General features: G+C 35.3%; 1 protein-coding gene across 2 annotated transcripts in view; it reads left to right on the plus strand.

Moving 5' to 3' along the window:
* The first annotated feature begins 1,032 nt into the window (after positions 1-1,032).
* The window catches only part of ANKIB1 (ankyrin repeat and IBR domain containing 1), a 51,181-nt gene continuing 28,950 nt past the window's right edge, over positions 1,033-23,263 (plus strand). Inside the window, exons 1-6 of one of the 2 annotated variants that reach the window (XM_015810632.1) lie at positions 1,033-1,049; positions 11,757-12,019; positions 13,319-13,619; positions 17,602-17,784; positions 19,215-19,332; positions 22,774-22,982. In XM_015810632.1, the coding sequence (XP_015666118.1) occupies positions 11,832-12,019; positions 13,319-13,619; positions 17,602-17,784; positions 19,215-19,332; positions 22,774-22,982 (999 nt within the window). In that variant the 5' untranslated portion in view covers positions 1,033-1,049; positions 11,757-11,831. Of the gene's footprint in view, positions 1,050-7,912; positions 7,948-11,756; positions 12,020-13,318; positions 13,620-17,601; positions 17,785-19,214; positions 19,333-22,773; positions 22,983-23,263 lie in introns of those variants that run through there. The other variant, XM_015810631.1, reaches the window with a different exon arrangement.

A 23,263-nucleotide genomic window follows, 5' to 3' on the forward strand; every position in this document is an offset into this window, starting at 1 on the left:
TCTGTTCAGTTTGCCATCACCTCCTTCCTAGGGCTGAGAGAAAGTGAAGGGACTTCTGTCACCCAGCTGGCTTTGTACCTAAAGCGGGACTAGATTTCACAGATCTCCCGCTTTCTAGCACGGTGCCCTAACCACTACACCAAACTGGCGCTCAATAACTTCTTAATAGAAATCAGTAATTGCGGGGTCCTTAGTGCTCTCTGAGCTTGCTTGTTTTCTTGCAGACGTTTCATTACCCAAACAGGGTAGCATTGTCAGTGCTGAACAGGCTATATTAATACGAACACAGATTTTTTTTATTATTTCTTTTCCTGCACGCAGTGATTTCAAACAACAACCCATACTGGTCTCAGTCGGAAAGATCCACTCAACCCCAACGCAAAGACAGTCCAAGTGGTCCTTAGTAAGAGGACCACCGATTTCGGGAGGCAGCTGCGAAGGCTCGCCGATTGGCTACCTGAACGAACATCTGCAGCGGGACCAAAGGGACAGAGAGCGAGATAAAGCCCTGGAGCGCTCTAGCTTTGGAAACTCTCGGTTTTCCTTACCACTGAGCCTGGAGACTTTCCAGAAAAAGACGCATCCTCCAAGCCCGGGTTTCGCTTCTCTCCTGCGGGGCTCCGCCCTACTCCCACCCATTTAGCCGGCATTAGATCCGGTTCCCGTGCGGCTCCGGCGGCAGATAAGGTTCCGGGTCGGAGGCCTGATAAATGGGCGCCGCCGCTGGTCGCAGGAGGAGCAGTCGCCTTGTTGTGGCTGCCGGAGATGGATCGGCTTAAGTCGGGGATGTGAGGGCCGGTCAGAAGAAGGGGAGGCTGAGGAAAGAGAGCCGCGGACGAGATCGGCACTCCGAAGGGCAGCCTTACGAGCAGCCCTGCCGCCTGCGCGGAACAAAGCGGGGAGAGGAGACGCTCCGGAGCGGCCGCTCCGATTCTCATCCGGCTTCGTTCCCGCATCTCCTGATTCTCCCTCCGTGGAAGCCGGCGGCGGCTGTCCACCTTGTCCTCGGCGCCTGGAAAGCAGGCCGATCGCCCGGGAAAAGCAGCTCGGTAAGCGCGCTTGTGGAGGGGGGGGCGACAGGGACACGGGCAGAGGTTGCCCCAGGAGCGCTGCGGGGTGGATGGAAGAAGGTTAGAGGCGCCCAGAGCAGATCGGAAGCGTTACTGAGGGGAATGGCGTGAGGATGCTCATCCCGTCTTCCTCCTTCGACCCCAGATACGCCTGGGACTTAAGAACCGCAGTCTTGGTATTCCTTGTACCGTTTGTACGAGAGGGATCTCCCTCCCCATCCCCAGATTCTTTCTCATGCTCCTTCCCTGTAGCTACCGCTGGGAAGGAGACGCTCAAGGCCGGGGGGGAGACTGCAAATCTCGGCCCCGGTAGGCAGATTAGCCTTAAGGTTTAATAAAAAAACAACTGTAAAACAATGATCCTAGCCGAAACTTCACTGCCTTTCGAGGGCGTTCAGGGGGGCGAGTTGGACGGGTCTGTGGGACTATGGAAGGCCCGTGGAAGGTGGAGATCCAGGCGGGTGGAAGAAAGTCCGGTTCAGAAAACGCGGGGCTTAGCTCTTGCCTCAGAGGTTTTGGCTGAGATTTCCATCAGCAGGGTTGGAAACACCACCACCCCCTTCGGACTATTCTCGTAAACAGTAATCCAGAGGAAGGGTAGATTATTTTTCCCCTCTCGGAAAATGCTTTATTTTTCAGTGTAAGTTTAGCAGGTAAAATAAAGATTTCCAATCTATTTTGGCAATTTTTAATGTAAGATGGACAGGTTCTAATTGATTCTAATTAGCAACGAATTGAAGGATGTGGTCTTTTATATGGAAAGACATGCATCAAATTAGTAGCAGAAAGTTAATTTACTGATTGATAATGGACTACTATCTGTGCACAGATTTCTCAAAAATTATTATGTAAGGGGCTAGTCAGTGTGAAGTATTTTCCAGTTTACTACATAAATTCCCACTTCTTTCTTACAAAATTGGCCAGGTGACAGATTCAATTTATCTGCTAACTTTGACTTTTCTATGCGAACAAAGTCATTTTCAAAACAGGCAAATCAAATTTCTCCCTGTTACATTATGGAATAGTTCAAGAAAAACTTTTATTATTTTTCTATTTCATTCTATTTCTATTGACAGAATTCAGATTGTGATTAGAGCTATCCTATTTTTATTACTGATCTTTAAGTATGCCCCCTGTTTATGGAAACAGCTGTTAGACATGAATGTGTTTAGTAGCAGTATTTTCTACAAACAAAAGTCTGAAGACAGGCTCTTAGATTTTAATCACTTAGACATTTGAATTGGATGTTCCTTCATTTGTCCATTTTTAAAAGCTGCCTTTAAATTCAGCTAGATGGCAAACCCAAAATGGACATTGTGAATTTATGGCTAAAGTTGTGGGATTAAATTGAAACTTTTGTGTGGTTAAACAAAAGGGACCTTATCTGAAAAGCTTGAGAAAGGAAAATGTTTTAGAAATTTCCAATAAAATTGAATGGCTGCTAAGCATAATTGCATTTAAATTAGGTAGTTTCCAATACGGGAAGTAATTATATTACACATTTATCCAACCAACATATCTTTTATCCAGTTATGAGTGCCACATTTTCAGAAAAAAAATTAAACTATAACTGATAAAGAAAAAAGCAACAAAAGTGCAGCAAACTGTAAACTAATCCTTTCTGTGAGAGTTGGTATAATATAACATTAAGAAATCACAACTAAAGCAATAAAGCACTTTTCTTTCATACAAAAGAAGGCTGAGACTTATTCCCTATTACCATATAGTGGAGGCTATTGAAGTTTCAGTAAGGGATTGATTGTTAGGAAAAATTTCCTTAATGATAGGTATAATTAAGCATATACCTATACTATGGGTTTGCGGGGAATTGGATACCACTTGGCAACTGAACAACAACATATTATATACATCGATATACACCAATGGAAGTGCTGGAGATGTTTGTGATTATTGCAATTGCACGCACAGGTTAATTCCATAAAATTCTATAATTTTATTTCAAACTATCTCAAGCCTAGGCTGATTTATTTGGTTTTGATTTTGAGTTAGGTTTTATTACCCTGTTTTTCTGTCTTTTAATATTCTATAGCATGCATAATCTTTAGGGACTGAAATGGGCAAAAATAAATAAAATCTGTTGGGAACCATTTTAACATGGATCTCTGAGCTTAATGAGGTTGGTCTCAGAAGCTCAAATAGCCTTTCCAACTCTTTGACTCTTACTATAATTTCATAAAAAATTCTGAACCAGGTAGTTTTGTCTCTAATACTTTTTTAAAAAGGTAAGAAAAGGGGGAAAAATTAAAAAGTGAGGAAGGAAAGCAATAGCTAAACTAGATAATTAAATCAGATACATATATGAAACTTACATGAATATATTTTTATATATCATATATTATCTAAAATTTGTGATTTCACATTTACACAGATTTAATTGCATGTATGTTTGTGTGTGTGTGTATAAACAATTTATATTTCTTTTGTAATTTTCAAAATTTATAAAGGCATTGTTGCTTTTCAATGAAGAATATGCAAAAGAAGAGGATGATTACTGTTTATAAACTAGGATTTTCAAAAGATCACTGCCCTTCAGTTTCAGCATATTGGCTTGGATAATTGAAAATTAAGCACTTTGTTTTACTTAAGATATTTTTAAAAAATAAATATGAATACTTTGTGTTTTGTAATTACTTAGTATTTCCTAAAAATACTATTTCAAAGCATCAACAATAAAAGCTATAAACAAATGTCTTTCTGTTAGTGTTTAAGAGACTTTAATAGTTAAAAGTGGCTGCTTTTGCTTCGTTCTACTGGGATAGATTATTAATAAATGCAGAAGATCAGAACTGTCCTTTTAATTGAGTCTTCTTTTAAAGAAGTGAATCATATGACATAGCAGTCTCATAAACAGAATGCACTGTTTAGCATAGAAGATGTAATACACAGTTCTTCTTACCCAAAGCATATGCTAATATTGTAATACTTAGCTATATTGTTGAAGAATCTAATGCAGAGAAAATAAAACACTTCCTTTTTCTATGATAATAAACATGATGAACTTTGAACTTTATCTATTTCATGCTAATCAATCTGGAAAAAAATGGAATTGAATACCTGGATAATGGATAAAAATGGAAAAAATATGAATCTTCACAGAATACAAACAAGGAAAGATTTTGCCCTCACAGTTGCTGATTTTAATGTTTATTTGTTGTTGATCACCAACATCTTGAAAATATATCAGCATTCAATAGCATGTTATGTTTTTTTAGCTTTTATTGTGCCAAACACTGCTTAGCTTTTAAAAAAACTAAGGTCACTTTCCTGCTTTAAAATTATAATATTTATTAAATTGATCAACTCAAATCATACAACTTTTCAGAAAGTTCAGAACTACTATTAAAAAGCACAGAAACTAATAAAATTTCTAATAAAATTTGATTTTTTTAAACTAATGGTTGATTATTTGGCAGTGAGATGAACAAATGTATTGAAACTGTGATTCTATCTCTTTAAGTTTATTGGAGTGCAATGAAAAAGGTACCTGCATTCAGGAACCCAATTTTTTAATTATTACAAAGTCTAAATTGTTTTCAGGTCATCCTCAACATATAGCCATAATTGGGACCAGAATTCCCATTGTTAAACAAGGCAATTATTAAATGAGTCATGCCCAATTTTGTGACTTTTTTGCCATGGTTATTAAACAAGTCACTGTGTTTGTAATGTGCAGTTGTTAAGCGAATCTGGCTTCCTCCATTGACTTTGCTTGTTTGAAAATTGGCTGAGAAGTTGCAAAAAGTGATCATATGGTCCCAGGATGCCATTGTAAATACATGCCAATGGCCAAAATTTTGATCATGTAACTGTGGGGGTCCTGTGACCACTTTTTAAGGACCACTTAAATCCTTGAAGGATCATTTCTTAAGTGACCACTTAAATCATTTTTTTCAATGCTATTGTAATTTCAAATGATTGTTAAATGAATAGTTGTAAGGACTACTGGTATTGAATCTTCAATTTAATAATATAATGCTGACTGAAAATGGGTACTTTCTGATTAAGTGCTCTGAGGCTAATCATTTAAATATGGTATGTCTGCAAAGCTGCATATTTGAAGTTAAAAGTTCTTTTCACCAATAAATGCAATGAAGCATCTATTGATTTATATGATAATTCAAATTATATATCCTGTTTCAGACTTAATAGACATTTAGAGTTAGAATATAAAATGTACAAAATTTATTTTTGTAAATTCCAATGTTTTGGTCAGAACATGAGTTAAGAGTTACAATTGAAATTGAAAATATACTAGCATTTTCAAATTTGCCAAAATTCTTATTTAGAATAAACGATACAATTGCTAAGGAAAATTTATTGAAAAAGCAGCTCTGTGATCTCAGCAACCATCCTTTCAGCTGAAAAAGTATTATATCATTAAAGTAGGAGAGCTCTACAAATTTGAAATGGTTTATTGTATTTTTACAGAATAAATATGTCCATCAAATAAATTACAACCAGATTAATGTACTTACATCAAATTCATACAGTTTAGATGAATCCAAATTGTATGAAATTATTTTGGACTCAATATTTACAAAAACTTTTTCAGTGCTTGCAGTTTTGCTGGATACTTTTGAGTATGATATAGTGAATACAATAATACGCTTTACAAAGGGTTTTTGTTTTCAAAACTAATAAGTGATAATATGAAAATCCCACTTTTCTTAACTAAAAAGATACATATATTTTCCCTATATTTTAGTGGTATTTAAAAGTTAAATAACTGCAGAGTATCACCTACGGATAAATTCATAAATTAACTCTGTTAATACTTCAAGATCTGGCATTAAGTTAATAGAGATTGCTTTGTTGTTGGAGGTAAAAAAGCATAGAACACATCTTTCGTGTAATTTTATTACTACATAAATGTTTGTTTCTGTTTCTTGAGGCAATCTGATATCATAATAAAAAATAAACATCTTTAGTACATTATTATTCATTGGACTTATATTCTACTTTTCCACGAGAAAATATGCTGATCACAATTCATATAATACAATTCATATAATACAATGATACAGGTAACTTAAAACAGTAATTTGATCTGCATATAAATCATATATACCTGTATTTATAAGAAAGTTTTAAACAAGGTTTGTAGTCAATGTAAAATGTTTTGAATTTGAAAAATTCAGAGCAGTTTCAATGTTTTAAACTCAATACAAAAGATATGTTCCAAAGATATTTTTCCCACTAAACTTAGATTTTAGCTGTTTTGAGAAACAGCTCAGTATTCTGAGCTCTTCTGAGCATTGCAACTGGATTTTTGTTTTGTTACATGTGATTGTTTCTGGTTGTTGTTTTGTTTTAAACATTTACAATTTTTCAAGCCTAGCTAGTACAGCAGCATGGATTGCTCAAGTCCTTGCGATAATGGATGGGAAAAAGTGCTGAAGTAAAGCAGCAATTATTTGAGCATAGGGCTAAACAGCAGCTATGGATTTACTGGAGAAATAAATTTATTTCAATAGATTGATTAAGTGTTAGTGCTAAATGCAAAAACTAATACTGGTTGGTTTATTTTTTGAGTATTATATTTATGTACGCATTTCATCTTTGCTCATATGCCTTCCTGAGATTCAGGTTATGTTTGAATGCAGACTTTGTAGGCTTATTACTAACCATCCAATCTAGAGAAAAAAGGTCAAGGAAATATTTTTCAATAAAAATGATAAAACTCCTTATAGGAGACCGCAAAAAGTAGTTGAATCTATTGTGAAGTACATTTCAAAACAACGGAAATGGATTAAGCATTTCTTCTTCTAAGTAGAAATCACGACTTAAGATTTCTTCCTGTCCATTGGAAGAAACCTCTCCTCGTTAGTAATTCATTAACTTGAGCTAATGTAGTCAGTGAATCTTTAATAAATATTTCACTGTAATAACAAAGATATGCCATTGGTAAGAATAATGTAGCCAATGGGGAATAATATATAATACTTAGGCATAATAATTTATATTTCAACTCAAGTTTCTTAAGGTTGTTGATATATCTGTTTCTCTTGGCTGAGTATTCTTGGTTAATATATTCTTTATTAAATGTGTAAGTCTTTACTAATTTCATGCTTAAGAAACAAATAACAATCCATAATCCGTTTGGTGCTGGACCCTAACAAGTACCGGTAGTCACATATTAGTGATCGAAGAATGATGTTCCTTCTCCATTCGGAAAGGAACCTAAGATGGTACCTGCCTCCATCACTTATTTGCTGCTAGCCCCCTCTGCAGCTGTGCTTGTAGGAACTTTTGAACAGTCACTAAACAGGGCAGTTGTTAAGCAAGTACTAACTGTATATATGTAATTTAGGAATGTTCATGAAATGAAAATCATGTAACTCAGAACAAAACAGCTTTGAAAACAATTTGATGGCACATAAATCTTGGTTACTACATGTACGGTAGTTTTCTTGTCAAATGTGGACACAATTTGCCAATTGCTTTTTTCCCAGAAAGTTTTTTTTAGCTCTCTAATTTTGCTTATGGTCCAGGTGGCCTTTTATCCAATTACTACCTGGGCCTGATTCTGCTTAGCTCCTCAGCATTGACGAAATCAGCTAATTTGGATGAAAAAGCAGAAAGAACATCTTTAGAATAAGGTTAAGGGGATTTTTCACCAGTAGACTGGGAGAAAGTTCATTTTTGTTGTAAGTCTCTATTTGCAATTGGATAAGTTAAAATGTTATGATATTTTGTATACTTCTTAAAAAGTATTTGCTTAATGAATAAACTATCTGTTCAGGTTAATTTTTTTTCTGAAAGGGAAATACTGTACTTAGTGTCATCATTCTTCTTGAGTTCCCAAGTGATACTGCTTGGCAACAGCAACAACAGCACAAATTGAAGTTAATACTTGGTAAGAGAATGCATCCTGTAGTTGCTAAATAGCTCTCAAATGTTTTTTCCACTTTTATAGTCCTATACTAATATAGCTGAATTTTTTTTGTGATCTGAAGTCAAGTATTTCTAATTGTTTATTTTAATTACCTTATTTCTGTATAGTATTGCTATGCAATGCCAATAAATTGCAGTGAATTCTGGGTTACATTCACAAATATTACATTGTTTTATGTTATTTCGTAGTTCAATATAATATAATATTTTTGTTATATAACCAAATTGAAATAATATCCTGAATTTTAGTCAATTATGGTTTTGATTATGTGAATGTTAGATTTCCTTTATATGTACTTTTAAAGCAAATGCTATCATAATAGGATTCAATAGTTATTTATTTCCCTTTTAGTAGAGATAATTGGTGCTATTTTAAAGCATAGTCAAGATTTTATCTATTCGTTATATTTCAATTTTATTGTGATACATTTTTGCCAGAGTGTGACTTAGTACTATTTCACATGTTATACTACAGGTTCATAATAGCACACTATTTCAAATGACAGTGGTTATTGGGAATAGAAGATACTTTGACCTCTTTTGAATGTGTGTATTTTGCCTTAGTAAGCTAGAATGACTTTCATTGATCTGGGTTTCTTGATGCAGATAAAATAGAAAACTGTTATGAACCTGATAGTTTCTAGTTTAACTACAGTTCATGCCATGGATTTGCAGGCATAGCAAACATTTATTCATATCCTAGTAAGGTGAATTAGGTAATACAAACTGGGTCATTACCTTGATATAGTAAATGGAGTTAATTACTACATTTTGAGATTTTCATAAAAGGAAAATCATAATTTTATACAGTTTTGTGATAGTGTACACTGTTTATGGAATATGCAATTTGTCTAGTCTCTACTGTTAATCTATATTTATCAACTACTCATTCAGTGACTATTCAAATGTATGACTGCAACTGTGATTGGTAGTTAGTTATGAGCAGACCTTGTACTTATAGCTGTCACAGTGTCTTGCAGTTCTGTAATCGTGATGTTTGATCTTCTCTTCTGGGTTTCAATAAGCAAAACCAATAGGAATTGGAAGTCAGTCATCTGAGGGCCTCACTTAATGATCCAAACAATCCTCGCTTAACAGCAGCCAGAACTGCCAGAAATAAATGAAGCAGTCACAAGATGTTTTGACCTATGTCTGTGTTATTTAACAACGGAGTTTGGAGACTCAATTAGCATTGTTAAACAAGGGCTACCTGTAAGGTGGGAATAAGCTCCATCAATCTGCTCTCCTCCCTATCTTTTAAGTAACTTTAGCTATTATCTTAGTGTTTATATTCCATTAAATGCTGAAATGAAGTCTCTCTTATTTTGTTAAATGTTATGTCCTGACAGGAAATATCTTTAAGTAGCATAACCTGATTATATTGCTTCATTGTAATGTAAAAGTGAACCATATATTTATAGGATGTTGATAGAAAGCAATTACTCAATATATTTCTTAATATAATCATAATGATAATGCCAGCAAATTATATTTATTCTTTGATAACTTTTTGTTTTTATACACAGAGTTGCTCTATGAGAGAGATGAGTAATCTATAAATTTGATTGATTGATTAATTAAATCCTATGTAAAATAATGAAAAGGAATGTTGGGAATATTAGCTTCTCTTTTGGCTCAGGACCACAGTTAAGTAATGTCTTCGTCTTCAAGCTTTACTTCCTTGCTTTCCAGTCTAACCTGCTTTTGTCTAGTCTCCTGTCAGCTCTTCAGCATGGAACAGGAAGGAGACAGTCTTGATAATGACTGGAACTGTACTTTATTAGCTTAGGCTATAATGGCAGAATCCTGAAAGTCAGACTGTGTTTTCCTTGTTTGAATTTCTTTCAGAGCTTTTCTTTGACTCCCAGACCTAGAACATAGTTTTGTAATACTGTTTCTCCAAAGTCATCTCTGTAATTCTTTGCCTCTTCAGATTAATTTCTTTCATTTTGTTTGTCTAATTTTTGTTTTTCTTCAGTTCAGCTATTGTCTTTTGGTGTTAGTTTGCCTTTATGAGCACATAGATTAAACAACAAACAATATTATGGAAGAATTCTGGCAGAAATACATAGAAGATGCACTTTAACAACTTTAACTAAACCTTATTGTACCAAAATAACCTCTGTGGCACAAAATTGCTATAATCATTGCAACCCCATTCTGGCAGAGAAAGTATGGTCACACATCCATGGTCTGCACGTCCTGTTCAGATCTTCTGAATTATCTCTCAATTTTATGATATCATCACATAATAAAATTATTAGTTGTAGCGACATTCTGGTCTTGTACAATAGTAGGAATCCTTTTCTAAGAACTTTATGTTAAAGTTTCTGTTTTAGACAATGGGAACAAAAAGGCACAAAACCAATAAAGTACTTTAAAATATTGCAAAGCATGTGATGTTAACAAAAGGCTTATCTGTTTACTCAAAGTGTTTGCCATGAAAATTCTTACTTAAGACACACAGTGTCTCATCCAAATACACTTAATTTTTTCTCTATGATAATTCCATAGTAGTGTAAAGCAGGCCTTTTCAACCTTTTCACCCATTGTACCACTTTTAGGATATGGCAACATCCGAGTACCACCAGTCGCCTAGCAAGGTGTCAAAAACTTGATGACCAAAAAAAAAAAAGAGAAAAAAGTGATAAAGTACAGGTAGTCCTCGACTTACAACAGTTTGCTTAGTGACTGTTTGAAGTTACAATGGCAATGAAAAAAGTGCCCCCCAAGCCACAGCTGAGCAAGATGCTGCCCGCCCAGTTGCGCTCTTCTTCCTGTCCAAGGTTTTCATTGTTGTGAGCATTTCTGTTGAGGATTGGCAGTGGGAGTGGGGTGGGGGGGTGTTTGGTTTTTATTCCTCCCATCTGCTGGATGGTTGCAGCAGGTTTTGGTCACTTCACATGACCCTGGGACACTGTGACTGTCATAAATATGAATCAGTTGCCAAGCATCTGAATGTAAATCACAAGACCCTGGAGATGTTGCAACATTCCAGCTGATCAGCGCTTTTTCTGGGCTCAGCAGAAGCACCAGGATCAGTGCCGAGCTCCAGCTGGAGCCTGGTGCTTCCACGGAGCCCTGACAGCCCCGAAGAAGCGCCGATCAGCTGGAAAGTGGTACTGATCCTGGCGCTTCCGCTGAGCCCTGACAGCCCTGTAGCTCCAGCCATCTCTCGCTCAGGCTTGTGCGGTGCTGCAACCGGTTCAGCTCATTCCCCTCCCCCGCAACCACTTTTCTAGGATGGTCGCGTACCACCTGCCAGGTGCCAATGTAGCACAGGTGATACCCGTAACACTGGTTGAAAAGCCCTGGTGTAAAGTAGAAGTCATTGTAAAATTTAGCATTTCCTAATTCAATTAGCTGAATTAACTAACTGAATTAAACAACATTTTGCCCAGTATACCTTTTAACTCCAATTTTCAATTTCAGTGCCTTTTAATTCTTCAGTAACTATGCTATAATTAGCATGTTATCTTGTATTGTTGGAGAATAAATTTGATGGAAGCTTATATTGCTTTTTTCCAGTGGTTAGAGTTCAAAGTATCTTTTTGGACATAATATTTTATTATGTTTTTCTAGTAAAGATGTTATAGTTTAACAGAATACATTTTAAAACTGTGTAGAAATAGCTAGAAGAATTCCCTTTTGTCTAGATAAAGTCAATAAAGTTTAAGATTATGATTTACTGTAATTATTCAATATAATCAGTTTTGACAAAACCTTATTAAAAATTTTCAGTAGAATTGGAATACTATTTTTTTCTTTCAGACTTAAAAACATGCTACTGACCTTCAGCCCATGTGATTGAAAAGACACAAAAGAAGCACGCTTATTAATATCAACATGGGAAATACAACTACTAAGTTCCGCAAAGCACTTATCAATGGAGATGAAAATTTGGCCTGCCAAATATATGAGAGCAATCCTCAATTAAAAGAATCTCTGGATCCTAATATTTCTTATGGAGAACCTTACCAACACAATACTCCATTACATTATGCTGCTAGGCATGGGATGAATCGAATATTGGGGTGAGCATTGTATATGTACATTTTCATCTTGCTTCAGTGAGACACACAATAAGATTACATTATTACCAGATGGTTCCTACATGATTTTATTTTTGAAGTGGAAATGTAATTTCATAAAGCATGGACAGTACTGATTAGGATTTCTGCCAGACCCAAATAAATGAAATGAACACAATGAAATGTATCAATAGGATGCATGGAAGCAGGGAAGAGTCTCCTGGCAACATAATATTCTGTTCATTTAAAATGTCAAGTGGAAGGCTATTTCCGTATTTTTCATTTAGCTAACTAGATTGCTATATATGCTTAGATACAAAGCCATAATGTTTTATTTTGTGGCGGATTAGTAATAAGCCAAAGTTTTAGGACATGAAGCACTGTTTGAAAACATAGTTTGCTCTTGGGTTATTGACTGTAATTGTAGCTTAGTGAGATGGTCAGTGAAATGACTGACTTGACTTCTAGAATTGTGGACAATTCTTGGTTTGTTCTTGTGCCTCATGCAAATATCTATCTTAAATCACAAAAATGCAAGTCAAGACGTCTGTAAATCAAGGGGAAAGGTGAAAAATGTGAAATTGGCCAAAGAAGCGGTGATAGCTTTGCTCTTTGCTTTGCTCATCTATATTATTTAATTCTGGCTTTTTATAATTTATTCAACAGTCTATAGCTTGATATAATATGTAAATGTATCATTTAAACATACTAAAATTACAACTTGTTTTATACCTCTAAAGAGGGTAAAATAAGTTTCTTCATGGATGACCATTTTGTTCTACAAGTGGTTGAAAATTATTACTTTTACATTTTTCTGTCCTTGCAGAAGTATTTTGTACAGCCATGATCAAGAGATGCTTTATAGTTTTTCTTATATTTGTGTACATATTTTTATTCTGATATGCAGTTGTAGCATTTTGGCTATGTGCTATAATAATATGTGATTGGTTATTCACAACTGCGATTTGTTGGTAAAAGACCAAAGTTCATGTTAAAAATCTGAAAGTATAATTACTGTTTATTTTTTCTTCTTGTGAATTGTCTCACACATATCAGAACTGTATGTAAAATTTTCTCTTTAGTGATTTCACTATTTTAGCTATCCTGGAACAATCACTTTAGTAAAAAGTTCAGTACTTATTTTAATTGCATGTCTTAGAAGAAAGAATTCAAGAACTACTTATTTTTTTTCCCCTGAAATATTTTCAATTCAGTAGCATAGGAAAAATATAATTTGGAGTTGCTTAAAAATCAGAATAGTAAAAATTGTCCTCCAATTACATAATTATTTTCTTTGTACAGGACTTTCCTTTTTGTGAGAGATGGGAACCCAAATAAACGAAATGTGCACAATGAAACTTCTATGCACTTGCTTTGTATGGGACCTCAGATTATGATTTCTGATGGAGCTCTTCAACCTCGCCTGACAAGACCCTTTGAAGATGATTTCAGAAGAGCAGATTGTCTACAGATGATCTTAAAATGGAAAGGAGCAAAGCTTGATCAAGGAGAATATGAAAGAGCTGCCATTGATGCTGTTGATAACAAAAAAAATACACCTTTGCACTATGCTGCTGCCTCAGGAATGAAAACTTGTGTAGAGGTAAAAATTCATATATAGGTAGTCCTTGATTTATGACCACAATTGGGACCAGGATTTTCTTTGCTAAGCAAGATGGTTGTTAAATAATTTTACAGTCTTTCTTGCTATGCTTGTTAAGCAAATCATTGCAGTTGTTTAGTGAATCACATGGTTGTTATATGAATGAGCTTCCCCCGTTGACTTTGCCTTTCAGAAGGTAACAGTTGGGAAGGTGACAAATGATGATCACATGACTCCAGGTCTCTGCAACTATTGTAAATATATTTCAGTTGCCAAAAGTCCAAATTTTTGTCATATGATTGTGGGGATATTGTGACAACTGTAAGTGTAAGGACTGGTCATAAGTCAATATTTTCAATGCTTTTGTAACTTCAAATGGTTACTAAGTTGAGGACTACTGTGAATACTTGCTGAAGTAAATAAAAAAAACATATACTTGGCACAAAAAATAAGCAAGGTCATAAATATCAGGCAATGTTAATAATTTAAGAGTATTAAAACACTAAAAACACACTACATCAAGAGCCATAATTTATATTACGTTTTTATACATTTATATCCTGCTTCTGTATGGAATTACAGGTAATACGTATCAAATTTGGAATGAGGTTCCATTCAGTCACATTTAACTTCAACAGATTTGCTTCATCAAGCACAGTAGCTATTCTTAAAATACCTTATGGCATTCCATATGTTCTATTATCTTAGTTGTAGAAGTGTAACCTCTGAATTTAAACTTAAATACCAACTTTTAGATGATTCTTCAAGTTACATAGTTACCATGGAGAAGCCAGAAATACTTCAGTGTTTCCAGCAGCTCTAGAATTTCTTGTTATGTTACACTGATGTCATTTTCTTTTTGACTAGGTTTATGTAGCCAGGGTGAGAGACCTGAGAAAGGGCCAAGATTTCAATCTGATCACAAGAATTTTTAAGCTAAATATAATAATAATAATAATAATAATAATAATAATAATAATAATAATAATAATAATAATAATAATAATAATAATAATAATAATAATAATTTAAAAAAGTTGGAAGGGACCTTGGAGGTCATCTAGTCCAACCTCCTGCTTAGGCAGGAAACCCTGTACCATTTTGGACAAATGGCTGTCCAGTCTCTTCTTAAAAACTTCCAGTGTTGGAGCATTCACCGCTTCTGGAGGCAGGTTGTTCCACTGGTTAATTGTTCTAACTGTCAGGAAGTTTCTCCTTAGTTCTAGGTTGCTTCTCTCCTTGATTAGTTTCCATCCGTTGCTTCTTGCCCTGCCTTCAGGCGCTTTGAAGAATAGCTTGACTCTTCTTTGGGGCAGCCCCTGAGATACTGGAACACTGTTATCATGTCCCCCCTCGTCCTTCTCTTCATTAAACTAGACATACCCAATTCCAGCAACCGTTCCTTATATGCTTTAGCCTCCAGTCCCCTAATCATCTTTGTTGCTCTTCTCTGTACTCTTTCTAGAGTCTCAACATCTTTTTTACATCGTGGTGACCAAAACTGGATGCAATATTCCAAGTGTGGCCTTACCAAGGCATTGTAAAGTGGTATTAATACGAGGCTCTTTATTGGAGAATCACTTGAAAAAAACAGAAAGATGCTCTTTCTGCAAAAGATAATGCCAAGCACTATTATTTGCCACTTGCTTGTGGAAAAAAGCAATGATGCTAATAATAATATTTGATTAAAAGTAAAATTGTAGAAGGAAGTCTGAGTGGTGACAACTACAGATTACACATGCTAGAGCTTAAGCTGCTATGCCATATTACTATTAGATGTTTGTTTACTCATGTCAGAAGCATCACAATTAAAATAAGGCATACTAAATGACATAAAATTAAAAATATAAAATATCAGGTTAAAATCTGTACTGGTTAACAGATCTTGCCCAGAAACTAGCAAAATTAATTGCATAGAAATGAACACCTTACTATACTTTGGATGCTTCTGGATTGAAAGGATTAGCCAGCTATAACCTGTTGCCCAGGGGACACTCAAATTGTTAATAGCACACATTCTTTGGGGAAGCTCCTTTCATGTCCCCTACTACTAGAGGAATTACAAATTTTTAAATCTGAGCATAAGTATTACATAAATAATACATGTGGTATGAGTGATACGTATATGTCAGTGAACTGCTGGAGAAGACCTACTCTCAGTTGCAGTGCATGAAGTTTCTTGATGCTGTATTGAAAAATTTTAGAGCACCATTTAATCTAATATTAAATACTGGGTCCATTTGCATGTGGCAAGCTTGGAATTTAATATAATTTTGATACATTTTTGAAACGAAGTGTACAATTGTTCATTGATATTTTTTTTATAGTCTCCACTATAGGAGAGATAAAAAAATAACTGGAATATGACCCAATCGCTATAGCACTTTTTAGAAGTTATTGCTTGTTAGCACTTAAATGAAGCTGGCTGATAAAGAAAACATTCCTAAGTAGGGGGAAGACTTTGATCTATGTTGAAAGCAAAAAGGGAGTTTAACTAAAGTTAGAGCCTGCAATTTCCGTATTCCTGTTTCCTATCTAATAATGAATGTTTTCACTAGGGAGAAAAGTTGGGGAGTGAAGGTAAATCCAAGGTTATCTAAAATCCCCTTCCTATTCCATTACCTTATTCATGAAGAGAACATATCCTTCAAAGAGAATACAGATTGCTCAGAGATTAGTGCCAAACCTGATCCTTGGCCAGATTTCTGAGAGTGTAATTTCCCCCTTTCTCCCCCTTCCAGATTTTGGTAATACTAGCTAGGTCTGCCCTTTTATGCATAGTGAAATTGTGGAGTTCTGGCATTTAATAGCTGTACAGGAGCCCCTGGAATCCAAAGAACTGGTTCTGGCTCTTGATGTGAGGGTTAAGATCCAGAAGGAGGGAGTCATATAAAGGTATGGAATCTGCTTTTCCCAACATGACCCGCCATACCTACTTTGTGCATTGCAATCAAGGTCCTGTTCCATGACCTCCTTCACCTCCTAGCTAATACTTTTCTCTCTTCCAAGGAAATCCACAGCCCTTTGATAAAGGAACATTCAGTCAGTAACTTCAGGTTAGATCAGCCGCTTAGGTGCCATACTTTGCTCTCGCCAAATAAGGAAGCTCTGACAAAAATGGAAAATTTGAAGCCTTTGCTTTCACCCACGTAACAAGACAAGATCCCAAAGTCCAAACCCAGTGCTGTCTCCAAAGTCCTTTGCAAGAAGCAGTTCCTAGGATATTAATGCAGATGTACAGTAGTTCAGCAATGACATTGTCCCAGATCACATTCCAGACTATAATAAAAACATTAAGCCTCCAGAAACAGTCTTCCAAACCATTTTCCTGAAAAATCCAGATGAATTAAAAAGTCAGTGGATAAAAAATAATAAGCCAATGGAACTGATGCTATGTCAGCAGCTGCCAACCAAAACCTTTTGCTTTCTTGAAGTTCCTGCTTGCTTCCACTCTGGTAAATCTAGACTTTCATGACACAAAGACAGATTGCCAAAATGTTAACTGCTAACTTAAAGCTGTCCAGAATTCTAATGCCAGGGACTAACCAACCATGTGGACCCCCAGATAAAATCTCCAAATCAGAGCAAGTTCTGTACCTCAAGCCATAGTGCCTAAACAGGACAACAGAGACTTTGGCAGTCTTCTCCAGCAGTTCACATGTAGTGACCTAGCAATATTTTCACCTCTTAGTTGAAAAACAGACCATATTCCAAGTTGCCAAAATCCTACATCAACACATCAGACCTCTAAATCAACACATTCTAGTAGCCACCTTAAATTTGCACTTCTCTTAAACATTTTGGTTGTACTGTAACAGGGAAAGAAAAAAAACTATCATATAAAGTCATTGCTTCATATTCTCCTATAGTGTCTGAAAGTTTGTGAGATGTTTATATAAAAATGGCTCTTGAAATTTCTTGACTCTCTATAGTATTATACATAGTATCAAAAAAGACATTGATATTTCCATTTAATTTTCAGCTTCTTGTAAAACATGGTGGAGACTTGTTTGCTGAAAATGAAAATAAAGATACTCCCTGTGACTGTGCAGAGAAGCAGCACCACAAAGAGTTAGCTCTCAATTTAGAATCTCAGATGGTTTTTTCACGAGATCCTGAAGCTGAAAGTATTGAAGCGGAATATGCTGCTTTAGATAAAAAGGAGGTAAATTAAAATGAAGAATGATTTATATTAGCCAAATATGTATCTTCTTAATGTGTTTTTTGTTAGAAAAAGCCTGAGTCACTAGAGAACTGTATAATGTTTATTGTAAGCTCTTGGGCTTGTGTATTAGAATCACAAGGAACTGCTTTATAGCAACTTGATTTATACATCTAGCTGTTGCGTACTCTAATAAACACAAACTACAGAGACTTTTGGAAAGCAGACTTTTTAAATGTGATTTGCTCCCTCTTCCTTCTTTGAACTGACTATATCATGTGCTATCTTTATTCAAATCACTTTCAGACTACATATGTAGAAATATGTTGCAATTATCTGTACTTTATAAATACCAAATGTAACATTATTTGACCCAATGGTCCCCAATCTTTTGGTCACCAGGGATCGGTTTCCTGGAGGGTGGTTTTTCCATGGACCAGTGGGCATCGTTTCATGCACTGCTTGGATCCCGCCCTTGTGCGGATGAGGTTTCACTCGTATGCATAGACTGGTTCCTGGCAGCCATGGACAGGTGCTAGTCCACATTCCGGGTGTAGGGGACCCCTGATTTGACCTATTATGTTAAAAGCTAATAATCCTCTGAAAGGTAGCAGTAAACCAAGTAAAAACTGAAAGCAGCATAATATACTTGCAAACCTGTGTAATGTTAAGAATTATATGTCTTTTGTGCCTTGGGCTGCTTTGCAGTAGTTTTTTAAGTTCTGATATGTATAACATTACAGTCTTAACTCTCCAATTTCTTTAAAAGAGTTAAAATGGAGTTAAACTTGACATTCTAGGAGCCATTTGTTTCCTTTAAAAAAATCTGAAGAATAATTGTTACTCCTTATATATGCTGAAATACACATTTGAGCACATTGCATATCTACTCTAGTGGTTTTGGATTCTTTATTATTCATATTGGCTAAAAATTGAAAGTCATAATCTCAAACTCTTACACTGACTATATATAACTTTAAATTTTAGCAACAATTTTCTAAATGTGCCCTCCACCAACTTGCATTAAAGTTTTGGTTACAAGGACAAGTACAAACTTTATAGGGGAATGTTTGCATTGGCCAGGATGATAGTGCACACTCAGTGAAGCTATATTTATATAATCAGGATCAAACTTCTCTTTCTGTCTCTTCACATTTGTATCAAAAAAAATATTCAAAGTAAAACTCATATTTATATTTAAACAGCTTTTTATTCCACTTTCCACTGAAATGGACAGGACTTGATGGCTCTGAGGGCTTCAAAAATCAGTTTCGGGTCTCTGGTATAATAAAGGATTATTGTGTAGAAAAATGTGGAGGCTAGGTTGCCTTGAATAGTTGCCACAAAATTCATTTTAAGAATTTTTTCCAGTTCATTTTGAAACATACTTATAAATAAAATATTTTTATTACCTTATTCATTCCATCACATAGCCATATGAAGGACTACGACCTCAGGATCTTCGAAAGCTCAAAGATATGCTGATTGTAGAATCTGCTGATATGCTGCAAGCACCATTATTTACTGCCGAAGCTTTGCTCCGAGCTCATGGTAATCAGCAAAACTTTAATAACAAAATATGCTAATACGTTTTTCCTCTGCTTTTCTAATAAAAATGACAGAGTGTTGTAAACGCAAATTGCTTAAATACTTTATTTGATTTTGCATTTCTGGTAATTTAATCCATTCCTTATGTTGCAAAGTATAAAATCATTTTTAATGTTGATACTGGTGAGATTATATTTAGTATTTTAATGATCATCATGGAAAAAATAGTTGGAAATCATTTTCTTCTGAAGCTAGATAAGTCCTCTCTTTATGAAAGTATAACCAGTGGTGGGATTCAGGCAATTTGCATCAGTTCGGCAGAACTAGTACTAATTTTTTGTTGCCCAGGCCCAGAATGGACTTCCAGAAACAGCATCCATACAGAGAACCAGGTGTTCATATATTTGAATCCCACCACTGAGTATAACCTAACAGTTATGTTAATTGCAGATGTATCTCTTTTATGGAATTCTTAGTTGCAAGAGAAGGGAAATAGGTTGAATTGTTTATCCATGTCTTGAAGAATAAAATATATTAGATAAGATTAATCAACTTAAAGCTAACAGTTCTTAAGAAGTTTGTAGCAAGGATGAAAATTTATGTTAATTTTTTGAATATTTCTACAATCCAATTAATAATCCAGAATAAGGTGAGATTTGGATCATGATTTGATTTAGTCACTTTCTTTAAAGAATTAACTCAGAGATTTAGACTAATCTACTTAAATAGGTTTGGATGATTGATCTCATTTATGTGCAAATTCAAGGTAAGAACATAAAAAAGTGATCAGTACTTGTAACAAATAAAAAAGTGTGACTGTAATCATAAATAACTGTAAATCCAAACTTTATGAGATCTCAAATTCAAATTTAGAGCAGTTCGTTCTCAAATTGAGATTTGAGAACAAACTGCTCTAAATTATAGAGGACTGTTTCTTAGTAGTATATAAACTAACTTCATTCACTTGATCCCATGAAATGTAAATACCTTGTATGTTAAAAAACCAGCTCTTTATTTGGGTTTAAGCAAAACAACTATTTAGCTATACAGAACCAAAATTCTGTGATCTAAATCCTCTTGCTTTATGCAGATAGTTTTGGAACCATATAGCAGGACATACTTGAGATTTGATAATTTTTTTATACAATGGTTATAAATCAGCGAATGAGCCAGGAACAAAGAAAAAACTGATCAGAACTGAAGAAATAGTGGGCAGGAATAAAAGCAGACTTTTATGCGTTTTTGTGCCTATATATAAAACAATAAAATCCCACAAATCAATCAAAAAATTGTTGAACAGCAGCTAATAAAGTTGGCTTTCTCATCATTGTTGCAAAACGTCAGAGTGTAGTAAATTGGTTCAATTAAAAACTGGAATAATTTATTACTAGCTCAAAACAGTTAAATCACAAGAGAAAATCATTTCCTGGTTTGAACAACACCTTAAATCTAACCATAATACAACATAACATGTAGCACAAATCTAGTCTGTGTTTTAGTTTTCTAAAACTAAAATGTTTTCTCTTTGAAATTGAAAGACAAGAAGGACAAGTATAAAAATTGGAAAGAGGGGCACATAACTAAGGCAAAATATCAGCAAATAGCCCAGACCTGCAAAGATGAAGTGAGAAAAGTTAAGGCTCAAAATGAACTACTAGATAAGATAGAAAAATGTGGCTTAGACAGCATCACCACCAGATGGATTCATAACTGGCTGACCAACTGCACTCAACATGTAGTCCTCAATGGAACTGCATCTACTTGGAGCGAAGTATGTAGTAGAGTACCCCAGGGCTCTGTTTTAGGCCTGGTATTCAACATCTTCATCAATGATTTGGATGAAGGTATAGATGGGGAACTCATCAGATTTGCAGATGACACCAAGCTGGCATGAATACCAACACTCCAGAAGATTGACTTAAGATACAGAAGGATCTTGATAGACTTGAACATTGGGTGCTATCTGACAAAATGAAATTCAGTGGTGAAAAGTAAGCTTTTCATTTAGGCAAGAAAAACCAAATGCATAGTACAATATAGGTAGTACCTTACTCAAAAGTAGCAACTGTGTCGGGGATCTTGGACTCCTCGTGGACCATCACTAAATATGAGCTAATAGTGTGCTGCAGCTGCCAAAAAAGCCAACACAGTGCTAGGCTGCATTAACAGGGATAGAATCAAGATCATGTGAAGTGTTAATACCACTTTATAATGCCTTGGAAAGACCACAGTTGGAATACTGCATCTAGTTTTGGTCACCATGATGTTAAAAAGATGTTGAGACTCTAGAAAGAGTGCAAGAAGAGCAACAAAAATGATCAGGGAACTGGAGGCTAAAACATATAAAGAATGGTTGCTGGAATTGGGTATGTCTAGTTTAATGAAGAGAAGGACAAGGGGGGACATGATAGCAGTGTTCCAATATCTCAGAGGTTGCCACAAAGAAGAGTGAGTCAAGCTATTCTCCAAAGCGCCTGAAGGCAGGGCAAGAAGCAACAGATGGAAACTAATCAAGGAGAGAAGCAACCTAGAACTAAGGAGAAACTTCCTGACAGTTAGAACAATTAATTAGTGAAACAACTTGCCTCCAAAAGTTGTGAATGCTCCAACACTGGAATTTTTAAAGAAGAGATTGGGCAGCCATTTGTCTGAAATGGTATAGGGTTTTCTGCCTGAGCAGGGGGTTGGACTAGATGACCTCCAAGATCCCTTCCAACTCTGTTTATTCTATTCCATTCCACTCCACTCCACTCCACTCCATTCCACTCCATTCTTAAGTAGCTATGGGAAATAAATCACTCTTCACATCCCCAATCTTGGACCAAGTTTATCTCTTAGCTAACCTAAAAATCAAGTTTGATTTGATCTACCCAGCACATACATATATAATAGAAAAGTCGTCATTGAATTAAATTTAATTCCTAATGATTTCTTGGACATAACCATGTGTTTCCTTGACAACAAAATCAACAAAATAAAAGCAGTTTGCCATTGTCTTATTCCAGAATACTTTTTTTCAATTTCTCTTATTAGCCTACTGTCTTAGCCTGCCTATATTTTCAAGATCAACCCAGTAATTTCAAGATCAAGATGAATCCAATTTCTCTTTAAAATAAAAACAGTTTTGAAAGTCAAACACCGTTTTTCTTTTTTTAAAAAACCTTCCTTCAATAGATCAGTTAGTATTTTAGCAGACAGAATTTCACTTTGTGATCTCTACTATATAGTCTTAAAAACTGGAAAGCTGCTCTGAATATAATATTGTGTTTATTCCTAATCTTATCTTAAATTCTTAATTCTGAAGATTTTTCCTCACAATTACATATGCCTGTGTATGCATGTATGTATGTATGTATAAGATTATAACATCTATACTTTAAAATTCTATGACATTTTGTTGAAATATTGTTGCTTATCCTACTTTCTTGACACTTTTTATTTAAGATTGGGACAGGGAAAAATTACTGGAAGCTTGGATGACTAATCCAGAAAACTGCTGCCAGCGTTCAGGTGTTCAAATGCCAACACCACCCCCAAGTGGATATAATGCCTGGGATACACTTCCTTCACCAAGAACTCCTCGGACTACTCGTTCTTCTATCACTTCTCCAGATGAAATTAGCCTCTCACCAGGGGACATTGAGACAACTATGGTATGCTTCATTCTTAAAATGACTTTCTAGAATGATACAATATTGTATTTATTAGATTTGTATCCTTCGTTCTATATAGGTGCTCAAGGCAGTGGTCAGAGTTCTCTCTCCTTCTATTTTTGTCCCTACAAAAATAAGGTATATTGGGCTGGAAAAACATGATTGACTCAGGGTCGTCTAGTAACCTGTGTCTGAGGTGAACAAGAACTTCAGTCTCCCTGCTTCTTCATCCACCATTTTAACTAGTATACCACACTAGCATTCAATATAAAACAATATAT

This window comes from Protobothrops mucrosquamatus, unplaced genomic scaffold, assembly GCF_001527695.2.
Source record: "Protobothrops mucrosquamatus isolate PMUCROS unplaced genomic scaffold, P.Mucros_1.0 scaffold13, whole genome shotgun sequence".
NCBI classification, from domain to species: domain Eukaryota; kingdom Metazoa; phylum Chordata; class Lepidosauria; order Squamata; family Viperidae; genus Protobothrops; species Protobothrops mucrosquamatus.